Here is a 14,308-nt window from a genome sequence, read left to right on the forward strand (position 1 = left end):
ATTTGCTCTGTATGCCTTTCAAGTTGCCAATCTATTTATTTTTATAGCTCTTTGATCCAGACCAGCCTGCGCATTCACAGAATGCGATCCTTTGGAAACAAAGGACACGCCTAAGTAAACTAATAACAGACTTGGTTTGACTGAGTCTGTTCGTGGAAGGTAATGAAATGTGCAACACACCTCGAGCCCTCAGCACTGGCTTATGCAGAATTCTATTGTAGTAAAAAGTAGATTCTGTTAAAAGTAAAATTGATATACACTGACCCAAAGGACCAGGAAATGTAGCCTGGTACTCGACTGTATTTCGAGAATGATTCTCTCCAAACATTCCATTATGGAACGTAGAGTAAACACGGGCACCAGTCTACAGGAAATTTAACAAAAGTGAGTCCAAGTACAGGAGACGTTTTACAGCCATCATACAGCACTTGAAGATTGCTGTTGAAATAGTTCATAAAAATCTATAGGTAGATCATTTGGAAGCAGAACAAAACCAAGCAGAACAACTGTTACAGCAGACTCGGTTTGACGGAGTCTGTGCGTGAGAAGTTATGAAATGTTCAACACTTCGGGGATTGAAACTGGTCTTGGTGAGAGGAAAGAAAGCTCTTGTATTGGTGTATCCCTTACAGTTTCTTAGCATCTACATATCTAATTAACCCCTTCTTTCCCTCTGCTCCCTCTTTTCAGTAACAGATATTTTAGACAAAAGTATTTTTGTTACATGCTGCATATCAGTATCCCATATACATCTGCTATTTGCAACGGACCCATTAAACATCCTGCCCCAGCCCCTTTTGTATACTCATTGAAATACTCTTACGCAGTGTTGAAGACCGTGCAAGGGGACATATATCATGCTAACTTTTTAATTCAATCTCTCCAGATAGTTTCCATCCAATCAAAATGAAAGTTCGAGTACATCATCGACTTAAGTGGCAAGGCTCGTATTTCCTGGTGTTCCATGTCCGAAAATTTATTATGCTCCCCTTTCGAAGAAAAGGGCTCTTATCAGTCAGTTTCTCATCAACAACTAGAGAATACGTTCACCTGCAATGGCCAAACTTCTTAGGATGATAGTTTTTAGTCTCAAAGATGACCCCTGTATCTTTACGTCAAAGGTCAAGGTTGCAGTAACCTTAACACTGAATACGGTTTCCGATCAATAACTGAAGAATGTTTGGGCGTACGCTGGGTAGTATGATTGCGTTTGGTCACTACTTGTCTCTTATGCTTATTTTGGTGGGTAGATATCAAGTTTAAGACCGAAAATGGTTCCGTGTCTGATCAAGAAGTGGATATTGCTTTGGCCGCAGAATTGTGTAGGATACCTGTGGTGCCCGTCAGAACTTAAGTGATCAAGGTCGCAATGACCCTGAGGAAAACGTTTAGGATCTATAGCTTAATAAGCTATTCATTACATAATTGCGTTTAGGCAGCAGATAACATAATTCTGTTGATAGTAGGATCATTACATTTCATGTTCTTTCTCCTAATTTTTGGTGTTTCTTAGAACACTCCCCAAAACCCTCTACTCCCATACCCACAAATCCCGCCCCACTTCGTCAAAACATATAGCTCGCCCGCTTAGCTTAATAGGGAGAGCGCATGTCTACGGATCGCGGTGTCGTGAGTTCGATTCTCGGGCGGGGCGTATGCTCTTTGAAGACACGGTGTATTAAATCATTCGTCCTCCACCTCTGATTAATGTTGGGAAGTTGGTAGTTTCTTGCGGAGAACAGGTTTTTACTGGTACAGAATCCAGGAACACTTGGGTTAACTGCCCGCCGTTACATAACTGAAATACTGTTGAAAGACGGCGTTATGTAATAGTTATAGTGTGTGTGAGAGTGTGTTACCAGGATATATCAGAGCTAGGGGTACATCGAGGGTATTTTTCTCTGCACATATCGTCGAGGCCGGTAGGCCGAGACATATGTGTGCAGAGAAAAATACCGAGATGTACCGCTAGCTCTGATATATCCTCGTAACACACGAGCATTACATATTATAACTGTTTTATCGCATAGTTTTATCATTAAAATTTATATATTATTTTCATTTAAATGTGTTTATTAATTATTATTTTTACTCTTTGATTCTCTTTCTGCGCCTCGCTGACTGAAACACTAAAACTTCTGTTTTAGAAAATGTGTTCCTCAGAAAAAAGTATCCAACAGATTTCTTCATTGGCCAAACATATTGTAAAACTTGTTGTTTTGTTTGTAAAAAAAATCAAAGAAAAAGAAACATTTGAGAAATCTCAGAATTTCATATATTTCATGTATTTCTGAATTTGGCGGTAACTATCGAGTTTTTGAAATATTCTAGTTTATTTATTCTTTTACTTTATAAATGTAGGTGTTTGTGATAATTCTTTCTTTGTGAACTGTAAATTGGAGCTAAAATCATCTTTTCTTAGAAAGGAAAAAAATATACCCCCTCGATAGGACCTCGATAGAGAAAAAGTGTTGCGATATATATCGGAACAGTTTTACTGTGCTGATATATATCACAACAGTTTTTTTCCAATGAACTCTATAGAGATTTCTGTGTTGATATATATCGTAACAGTTTTGTAAAATATCAGCACAGATTTTGTAGTATTAATGTGTGTTACCATGTTTAACATACTGCAAAGATCAAAGGAAAATTGCCGCACTATGCGATAAATATATATAACGCTAACTGTTGAAGACCATGGGGACATATATCATGCTAACTTGTTTATTCCATCTTCCATCTAATCTAAATGAAAGCTGGAGTGCCTCATCGACTTCAAGAGGTCACGTTCATATTTTCTGGTGTTCAATGTCCGATAATCTATTATGCAATTGTACAATGCGAACTGTGTAGCTAATGAAATGACCGTTCATGTAAACTTGACACTAAAGAAATGGAGGGGAAATACATAAACAATAAAAACGTAAGGCATTAACCAGTACTAGAGCGTTTATTTCGTCATATGTAGTTAGTCACAACGGGTCGTTTCGTTTACTGTTTGAACTATATGCCTGTACTTAGCGAAGGAGTGTACCAGCATATACAGCCAGATGTCAAAAATCCGATCCCAGGGTGACCAAGCTGGTTTCATTACAATTTGATAAATCTATCTGGAAGAGGACAGTGCCTTGCGGTGTAAAAAGTGTGATTTTGAATCAAAGAATACTTGGTAAGTTATTTGCCAGCAATTACATAACTTCTGTTTATCAGTAGTAAAGACAGAGTCTGTGTAGGGTCTCAGAGTGAACGGTATTTTTCCATGAAGTGAAAGCGGTTAAACACAGTCACGAACCCTCTTATCTCCAAATTCCGGCTATCTCGAAGACATTTTCAAGTCCTGTCCTGAAAAGACGTGCATAAAACAACATTTTAAGTCGAATTTCGATTATCTCGAAGGAAGTAAAATGCTCGGTCCGCTGAAATCCGAGAAACTGAGTTTCAACTGTATTTGAAAATGAATGTTAAATTCATTCATATAATCAATATACTCAGGATACAGGCCGTTGCATTTTAGGCGTATATAAAGCATGCAAACCGTTTCAATTAAAGCCATTCAAAACTCCACCCTGTATGGCTTTAAAATTACTCTTCCGAAAACATAATTGCTATACCTGAAACATATATGTGAAAATGTTTAAATAAACATTTTATTATAATCGTTAAGTTTCATGGATATGATCAACAACTTAAGGTAAAACATTTCTTTCATCTAAAATTTGAAAGCATTCCTAATAATTTATACTAAAAGAATAGGATTGTCACATTTTTTTAAAAATTTAAACACTATTTTAAAATATATTAAGGTACATTCAACTATATGGAGTGAGCGAGAGCGCCACGTAGACGGAAAATAAATCTTTTCAATCTGATGTAACTACTCGACTCATATTGTATACAATTTTAATGTTATTCATTACTATATCTGCCGGGGTGATCCTCTTTATGCAGATGTGCTTCCGTACTGCTACTTTAATCTTTAGTCTGCTGGTGGCTAGTGGTTTTGCCTTTACGGCCAGTGCAGACTAAGATCAACATGCACATCCGGGCACAAATTGAATTATGGACAAGTCCATTTTAGAAATTTAGCAGGGTAAAGGTAAAAAATAAAGACGATACAATCATCTTCTGCAGAAAAAAGAGGTTGTGTGTTCTAGCCATGCAGGCACTTCACCACAAACGTGCCAGCTAGTGAGCTCCAGTCGTATCAGCTTTTGTCTGCCCGAAAGAACAATTGCGAATGTGTTAAAATAAAAAGTATTCCAAGCTCAAAGAAAAGCGTTATATCACTTACACAACATTTACTAGAATAAGAAAATCAACTCCAGACGGGCTGGTCATTCAAAAATATCTGTCGGCTCTGCCTCTTTATATTATGATTTGGCTGACGACTCTACATCGTGACAGTGCGACATGACAATTCGACCCAAAGCGAGACTATACATCACGAAAGCGTCGTGCTACTCGCGACATGCCGACAAGACATCGCCAAGTTCAGCTTATGTGACTGAAACCAACCAAACTATAAGGATATAAGGATTCCATGGTCTGATATATTATAGGGATTCCATAGTCTGATATGATATAGGGTAACATGAGGATTCCACGATTCGATATATGAGAAAAATTCCAAGGTCTGCTTTAATATAGAGAAACATGTGGATTCTATGGTCTGAAGATATAATCCATGGCATGGCATTAATATGTTGCAATAAGCTAGTTAAGGAACCTGTTAAAATTCAAAACATATTATCTTCTTATCTTTTCTCTTTTAAAAGCAGTCATGCGAAGGCCAAAACTAAAACGTATATTTGCGGGCGGACTTTTGTTTGGAAGCTTGATGCTGGTATATACCTCCATTACAAACACATTACCAGAGGACAACGAGGTAACAGCGGGTATCAAGGTGAGAAAGAAACTTCCAGTGAATCATAAAGTACGTCAAAACCATGAAATTTCAGTACTAGTTAGAAATCTGTGGGCCTCCGTTGCCGCCGATTTGCACCACTTTGGATCCAAGTTTAACACGGGTCATCATCCAGCTGCCGTGCAGAAGTCAGTGGTTCTACTTATGTACCCGTGCCCGAATAAATGACTGGCGGGCCATTGTCTCCCAAACCCTGTCATGCCATTGTAGGCTGAAAAGTCGCTTATAATGTTAATTGCTTTGGTTCGACTTAAAGCCAAAAAGCATAAGTAAACTGTTGTAAATCAAGGGGCACCGTCTACATTAAACTTACCGCATTTACATAACAAAATATACTGTTGAGATACGCAAAAATTGAGAAAAGAAAAAATATGATATTTCATTTTTATAACAGTTGGATATGAATCCTCTATTGTTGCACATAAAAGGGCATAAAATAAAATTATTAGGGCATGAAATAAAATAGAATACAGGTAATTTTGTGACCGGCAGGGAAGAGTGTATATCTATCTTGTTTAGAGGATTAACTCCATCTTGAAATCTTTTTTGAGATTTTAGCGAATAAAATTTCACCATTAAGAGGAAATTTTCACCCTGTCACCCGTGCTCCTCTAATTTATAATATTTAGATCTATGATTAACAGAAAAAAATGTTAATTAATCAAGACTGAACATAAACTGCTTAAAATAACATTTATAAGTTTCATGTTTTTTTTTGCTATACATATTCATGCATTTTTATATTCAATTATCATCATTCATTAAATATGATTCATTGTGGTGGTTTCTTTTGTGACCGTTTTAGCCTGTGCACGTGTATCTCGTGCTGTAATTCTCGTCATAAAAAATTCAGAGCCTGCATTTATAACATTAAATGTTACTACATGTTGAAGTAGATTACGAGTACAAACTCATGAGCAACATTTTTTGTTAAACTTTCCCGACTTCTTCTAAATTAAAGATCTATATATTAAAATCGATACTGACTTTTATTCTGGTTAAAAATAGGCGTTTCGCAAGTTCTTTTATTGAAACTCAATACAAGGAAAATTAAGGAAAATAATTATTAAACATCATCCAATTATACCGGTATAGGACAGTCGCCGAAATTATGCTGGATAGAATGCTGCTATATTTCGTAAATATATGCATTACGAAAATCTTCTTAGATGAAATTTTCCAAATGCATAGATGGAGCTTTTTTAAAGTCCTCATGTGTATGGTGATAGAGCTTATATGAAATGTTTGAAATTTGTCGACAAATATTCAAAGCTTCTTGAAAAATCATATTTGGATTGTGTGCTACTTTCTTGCATGAACAGAAATATAAGAAATATCATATGAATTCAGTTACGTTTTAGAACTTATAGCCATACAATGCCTGCTATTTTTGTGATGCCCATAGTACGTAGTTACAGTTAATTAATATCTATAGTATTAATTATAGATCTTTTTTTTATAACGATGTCATAGAATTGAAATAGTTTAGAAAATAACTCTTACTTTTTCAGGGGTTCGAAAAGGAAAGTGCGAAAGGCAATATAAAAACAAAAAGTGTTGAAAATTCAAATAAAAGTTTTCTTCCCGGTTCATATCGTGTTTGGGGATTTTCTAACGACATTTTCTTACTATCTGTCGTTGTTGGAAATTCTTCCTCTGGTCACGTCTGGGACCATATTACTATCCAGGGATGGGAACATTTAAAATACGAGAAAACCTCAATCATATGTTGTGTACTGTATAAAAGTGGGAGCATACAATCAGTGAACACGACCTCAAAGCTCCGATGGACGCTTGATAAAAACACTAAGATGGTAGCCAAACAGTATGTGTGTCCGAATAATGTTGATGGACTTAAAGACCCTCCAAAGGCCGTTACTATTTCTGGCGGGACAAAGCCGGCGTGTCACCGAAGACATAACTGGTATCTGCGACCACATTATGCACAAGCTCACAAAAAAGAAATAGCTGTTTGTACTAAGGTAAACGTTTATGTAAAATATACAGTAAGATCTACCTTTAGAACTGACCGACTTCAAAAATACTTATGCAGGAATGTAAACCTATTGTCTGTCATTTGTAACAAAACTATGGTGGCTGATTTCTACCATTTTGTTCTGTTTATTTGCGCCTTTGAAGAGTGCCAACACGGCAACATGACAGTCTATCGCGCCAGTACGACAAAACTCTATTTGTTGTATCTTCATTTTGGCGTGCTGGCGCATTTGCATGGTGCCAACACGCCAACAAGCCAGAATGACAAATTAGCACACCATAACAAAAATACGTTATTTATCTATCGGCGTGCTTTGTCGTCCTTGCTTGCTGGTGCATTTTAAACACACCAACACGCAAGAGCGTTCTGGTGTGTTGGCGCCCTTCAAATGCGCCAACATGTCTGAACGAAATGGCAGAAATCAGCCACCATACAAAACAGGTATCTCCATCAGTCTAACGGCGCTAAAACTTTTAAAACGTTTACTTTTTCTGTTGGTTTGTATAGCAGTCAGTCAGACTAAGAACCCAATTAGTTTTATACGCTATGTTTTTAAAATTGCAAAATCCGTAATCTAGTACAAACGAAAAACATGAAACGTGGTCCTCATGTCGTTAGTCAATTCCATTCAATTCAATTCAATTAATTTTATTATATTGTCACGTAAACAGATACTGTTCCTTGTTACACACAGTTAGTCGAGTCTTAACTAACATCTTATTGTTCATCATTTTGAAAGATATGTATCATGACTTTATTCTAATGTTCCTACCAGGTAGTCTCCCGTAATACGTTAGCAGACGACATTTTGGCTTGGTTCGAAGTACATCGCCGCTTGGGTGTAAAAAAAGTTCTTGTTTATACATATGACATCGACCCAAGCGTTGGCAAAATCTTACAGCACTACAAATCTGTAGGAATGGCTGAATTGATTTCCTTCAGACTTCCACAAAAAGGTAAGCAGATAAAGGTCCGTTTCAATACTTTTGCATGTATGTAGTTGTTGCAAAAGTGTTTGCCCTCTTTCTGATATTGCGATAATATTTGTTCCGTAATAACAGAAAGAAAACAACCTTGAAAACAATATATTAGAGTCTGAAAAGACATAAACAATTGACAAAGGAATGATTCATTACACACTCCGACGGAAAAATCAATTTCGAAATTGCAAATGTAGAAAAATAATTATGCGCAGCTATACACAATTAAGGCATTAAAATATTTCTGTTGATCGATGACGAAATTTTCTTTTTTCCATTTCTACCAATTAATCAAAGTGTAATGTTCATGTGTCAAACTTTGTCATTTAAACTTTGTGCTCGTCATTATCGGATACTAATTTTATGTTGTTTGTTGCATTCTTGCAAAGCAAAATTATAACTGTGGCAAAGACTTTGGCGACAATGCATGTGTATGAAAATATTGAATCGCTCCTGTATAAATGATATACGTATAGTTAACCCTTAGCCTGCTGCAGGCGAATTTAACAGCCTTTGCAAACAGCTTGGAACCAGATCAGACGCCGATTAAATCGGCGTCTGATCAGGTTCCAAGCTGTTTGCTACTCTGACAATATTTTCTTCCAATTTGGGAGCAAATTGAATGAACTTTACAATTTTAGCAGACGACAATTCCAGCAGACGACAATTTATCTAGCATGCTAAAGGTTAAATTAATAGTTTTTTTGTTGGTGTTTATCGTATCAACATTCAAAGTTACATAGCAACTAATCAGCTGCTCCAATGTAGAAAAACTGGGAAAACCTCTAGCAAGGCTCTTTAGTGGTTTACTCACGTGAAACTAGAACAGACAGCACTGCTCAAGAAGATTCCACAGCCACTTTTCTTTTAGTCATGAAGATTTAAAACTACGTTCTTCATTGAATGCGAGCATTGGTCGAGAGTGTACGTTTGCATGTGAGTTTTGTTTTAAAAGAACAAGGTGAACCATTTTTCGGAGTGAATATTTTCTTTCATCAAAAAAAAAAAAAAAAATAGGGTGAGAAACTAGATCCTTGTAAAATGTGGATACTCCATTATGTAATTTCCACCAAGCAGCATTACCAAAGTCATTTTAAAAGTTCAGGTACCATCTCTATGCAATGGTAGTAAATTCAATTTTCTTGGAACGAAATACATTTGAAAGGCGACGTGGTTCAGTATGTATATTTTCATTATCTTTTAGGGGTTGATCTTGTGCCAGAGGCAGAACAAATACTTTACATTTGAGCCGCACCATGAGAAAACCAACATAGTGCATTTGCGACCAGCATGGATCCATACCAGCATGGATCCAGACCAGCCTGCGCATCCGCGCAATCTGGTCAGGATCCATGCTGTTCGCCAACGGTTTCTCTAATTACAACAGGCTTTGAAAGCGAACAGCATGGATCCTGACCAGATTGCGCGGATGCGCATGCTGGTCTGGATCCATGCTGGTCGCAAATGCACTATGTTGGTTTTCTCATGGTGCGGCTCATTTATCTTCAAAACTTTACTTTTATACCATTTTTTTGTGACAGACCAAGGAGAGCAGCTTGTCGAGATAGGACCTAAAGATATACAAGCATGGAACATAGAACAGACCTTGATGAACGATTGTTTCGTGCGTTCAAATGGGTATAAGCACGTAGTGGTGCTAGATGTTGACGAATATCTTATACCTATCAAAGCTAAAACTTGGCCAGAATTGTTTGTGAGTATAGAATTTACGTCGGATGTCCTATCCTGTCACGATCAGAGTTGTGCTGATTTCGAGTAGAAGACTTTCATAAGCTTTAGCTTTCGGCTCTGATCATTTTTACATACATTTATCTTTCTTTATTGTGTAATGTTTAGTTGTACATATGTAAAACATTTTATGAAGTAATTATGTTGAAACTAGATAGACTGTATTTTGGGCACTACTTTCCTAACATAGACAGCACAGAAATTCCAATATCGGACTTTGTAAGCAATCATTTTAATCAGTAGCCAACATTTGGCTATGGACAATACAATTAAAGCATTGTTATTTAGGACAAGCTATGGAAGAAGAGTCCAAATGCAGCCGGTTTTTCGTTTAAAGTAAACATACATGTAACATCAGGGGCGGTGACGAACACAATCTCCAAGTTTACCGCCGGGAAATACACAAACCGAACGGGTGCACTGGCGGAAAGGATGAAACATGTTATTCGTCCGGATAGACTGCCTGCCGGCGGATTGTCTACAAATTCGTTTACGTCGGGAAAGGGTTACAGAGGGTAATTATTAATATCCTCTTAATAGTGTGTCTGTCTGTGAATAATAGTTAATGGTTAAAAACGTTAGAATTGTCTTGGCAGAATTTTGAAAAAAAATAATACACCCTCCCCACAAAAAACACAACAAAAATCATAACACTTAATTAGTATATACAGATTCTTTTTATACGCCCGAAGGAACGTATTATGTTATGACGCCAGTGTCCGTCTTTCTGTCTGTCCGTCTGTAATTTCGTTTCGGCTCTGTAACTCTTGAACCCCTTGGAGGATTTCAAACAAAGTTGACACAAATGTTCACCACATCGAGACGACGGTCAGAGCACATGTTTCGGATGGTTCGCTTCAAGGTCAAGGTCACACTTAGGGGTCAGAGGTCATAAGACTTTGTTCCGTGTTCGCTCTGTAACTCTTGAAATGCTTGAAAGATTTTAAGGAAACTTGGCACAAATGTTCACCACATCGAGACGACGTGCAGGGCGTATGTTTAGGATGGCTAGCTGCAAGGTCAAGGTCACACTTAGGAGTCAAAGGTTTGATGAGCAGAAGCGTTATTTGAAACAGAAACTGTTTTTCTTTCCGCATTCAATGAAAAATTTCCGAGTTCTGACATGAACATTTTCGTAAGCCAATAAATTTACACCACATTTTTATGGAACATATTATACTTTTTCAGATTTTGGGTTTCGGAGGCGGACGCCACAGTACACCATTTCCGGTCTTGTAAAACATCAAACGACTGGGATAAGGATATCGACAAAACCTGTCAGAACCCGGGACGATTCCGAGATATGTCTGTCGCGAATATATTTGCGCCACTAGAAAATGGCGTCATGAAACTGAAAGCTTCAATATTGAACAACGGGCACCACTAGAACGCATCATGAAGTTGAAGGCTTCAATACAGTGAGGACAAAAAAGCGCCACAAGAACACAGTATCATGAAAATTGAATGAAGCGACTAGACCATGGTTTCATAAAGCTTTAGGCTTCAGTTTTAAATTGAGGGCACAAGTTCGACATCATGAAACTGAATGCTTCAATATTGAACAAAGGTCACCACTAAAAATTTTAAATAGAGGGCGCCATTACAACGTTGTGTAATAAAACTGTAGGCTTAAGTATTAAATAGAGGGTGCCGAAGGAACATGGCATCATATAATGAAAGGCTTTAATTATATTGAACAGAGGGTACCAAAAGAAGGTAGAACCGTAACGCTGGAGGCTTCAATATTGAGATGAGGACGGCACCTTGGCATCATAGAATTTAAGCTTCTATATCAAACAGAGGTTGCCACTAGAATTAAACATAGCATCATAAACTGAAGGCTTTAATAGTGAATACAGGTCGCTTCTTAAATGTAGCATCATTATACAGATGCTTCAATATTAAACAGAGGCTGCCACCAGAATGTAGCATCATTAAACTGAAGGCTTCAATATCAAACGTAAGTCGCCACCAGAATGTAGCATCATTAACCTGAAGCCTTCAGTATCAAACAAAAGTCTCAACCAGAATGTAGCATCAATAACCCGAAGCCTTCAATATCAAACAAGTCGCCGCTAGAATGTAGCATCATTAAACTGAAAGGCTTTAAAATTAACAGAAGTCGCCGCCAGAATGTAGCATAATTAAAACGAGGGCTTTAGTATTTAACAGAGGTCGCAATTAGAATGTAGCTTCATTAAACTGAAGGCTTGAGTATAAAACACAGATGGATTATTACATCATTAAACTGAAGGCTTGAATGTTATACTCAGATCGCAGCTAGAATGTAGCATCGTTAAACTGAAGGCTTGAATATTATACTCAGATCGCTGCTAGAATGTAGCATAGTTAAACTGAAGGCTTGAATATTATACTCAGATCGCAGCTATAAGGGAGCATCGTTAAACTGAAGGCTTGAATATAATACTCAGATCGCTGCTAGAATGTAGCATCGTTATAATGAAGGCTTGAATATTATACTCAGATCGCTGCTAGAATGTAGCATCGTTAAAATGAAAGCTTGAATATTATACTCAGATCGCAGCTATAATGTAGCATCGTTAAAATGACTGCTTGAATACTATACACAGATCACAGCTAGAATGTAGCATTGTTAAACTGAAGGCTTGAATATAATACTCAGATCGCTGCTAGAATGTAGAATCGTTATAATGAAGGCTTGAATATTATACTCAGATCGCAGCTAGAATGTAGCATTGTTAAACTGAAGGCTTGAACATAATACTCAGATCGCTGCTAGAATGTAGCATCGTTAAACTGAAGGCTTGAATATAATACTCAGATCGCTGCTAGAATGTAGCATCGTTAAAATGAAGGCTTGAATATTATACTCAGATCGCAGCTATAATGCAGCATCGTTAAAGTGACTGCTTGAATATTATACACAGATCACAGCTAGAATGTAGCATTGTTAAACTGAAGGCTTGAATATTATACAGATCGCAGCTAGAATGTAGAATTGTTAAACTGAGGGCTTGGATATAAAACACAGATCGCTGCTGGAATTAAACTGAAGGCGTCAATATTAAATAGAGGAGACACTCCTGTAGCAATATTGAACTCAGTGTGTCATTAGAATATAAAATCATATACTTTGAGGCTAGTCATGACCATAAATTCTTGCATAAAACTGCTGTTTGGTGTTTTAACAGGAGAGGAAACGTGGGTTAACAGAGAGATATCTTGCGCTCACACCTTTTAAACTATGTGCGTTCCGTGCCAAGCGTAAACGTATTACGGTCACATAACGGATAAATCAAAAAGAAATGACACCAAAGTGAAAAAGCAATGCTGACGTTTCTGTTCGTTTCATGGATATTTAGTGAGGTTGATGGACAATATCTTAAATTAACACCATTATACCACATAACTGGAAGTTAGCATTTGTCTGTAACTAAAATGCTTTTGGCCGCCATGCACGTATGAAATAGGAAATCATGTGGGTTTTGAAATTTATAATTAATGCATAATTATGTGCAAAACAAAGGCTGCAAGTAATGTGTTCTCATTTTGGAGTTAATTTACTAAAAAAAACACCCCAACATTTGGATATTTGTTACGACCTACCCAGAACAGGTCGCAATTACGTTTTAGGAGAGATACTAGTACATCTGTTGCGCCACAGAAAAGCTGTTTTCTTTTTCATTTCCATGATGGTAATTGTACATGATTTGCATGTAAAAATGAGAAATACAAGTATATAGTTACAAATATTAGGCCAAGACAAAGTGTTTAATGCCTAAACATTTTATTGTATGAATTTTGTATAATGCACAATATTTGAAGTATTAATATTATATAACACTCTTTGTTTCTACAGGGTAATATATATACAATATACTTCGGTTTCGAGGTAAGCGATTTTTTATACCCTAATAATAGGACGGTCCGTTATTTGGGTAGTGTTATTCAGTACAATAGTGGTTCTTATCTAAATCAGGCAAGGTAAATATTATGGTGTACAATAAAATATACGTGCACCTAAAAAATATGCGTACACGCCTAAATGGATACGTCTATATACGTATATTTTTATACGTGCACGCGTAAATATGTAGATACACGCTTATATGTACGTGAGCTTGTATATATACGTGCACTTTTAACTATGCGTGCACGTATAAATTTACGCGTGCATGTCCATATATGCGGGTATATATCCGTGCACCTATAATTACAAGTTAACGGCGTGCACGCATATTTGTACGCACACGCGTTTATATACGAGCACCCAGAATTACGGGTCCACGCGTAAAATTATACGTCCACGTATATATTTACGCGTACACATGTAAATATATAGGTGCATGCATATATACGAGCGCCCACAATTACATTTGCAAGTCCAAATTATAAGTTCAAGTATATATTTACGCATACACTTGTAAATATAAAGGTGCATGCGTATGTTTCAGTGCGGCTAGAATGTGCGTGCACGCATAAATATATACGTCAACGTGTATATTTTTATACGTGCACGCGTAAATATGTAGGTGCACGCATACATGGACGTGCACGCGTAAATTTATATGTGCAGGCGTAATTACCAGTGCATGTATATATATATACGCGCATGTCCATATAAGCGTACATATATATATTTACGCGTGCACGTATACAAATATACAGGTAGAT

The 14,308-nt window shown here is 37.0% G+C and overlaps 1 protein-coding gene across 2 annotated transcripts; it reads left to right on the forward strand.

Moving 5' to 3' along the window:
• The first annotated feature begins 3,557 nt into the window (after positions 1-3,557).
• On the forward strand, positions 3,558-13,457 carry LOC123560982 (uncharacterized). Of its 2 annotated transcripts, none has more exons than XM_053552152.1 (7): positions 3,558-3,694; positions 4,779-4,906; positions 6,439-6,909; positions 7,699-7,879; positions 9,445-9,617; positions 9,941-10,167; positions 10,841-13,457. In XM_053552152.1, exons 2-7 carry the CDS (start codon positions 4,784-4,786, stop codon positions 11,037-11,039), a joined length of 1,374 nt encoding a protein of 457 aa, XP_053408127.1. In that variant the 5' UTR covers positions 3,558-3,694; positions 4,779-4,783; the 3' UTR covers positions 11,040-13,457. The 2 variants fall into 2 exon arrangements, with proteins under 2 accessions (XP_053408127.1, XP_053408126.1); XM_053552151.1 differs by having other exon boundaries at positions 3,571-3,694; positions 4,782-4,906.
• Positions 13,458-14,308: the final 851 nt, after the last annotated feature.

This window comes from Mercenaria mercenaria, chromosome 10, assembly GCF_021730395.1.
Source record: "Mercenaria mercenaria strain notata chromosome 10, MADL_Memer_1, whole genome shotgun sequence".
NCBI classification, from domain to species: Eukaryota; Metazoa; Mollusca; class Bivalvia; order Venerida; family Veneridae; genus Mercenaria; species Mercenaria mercenaria.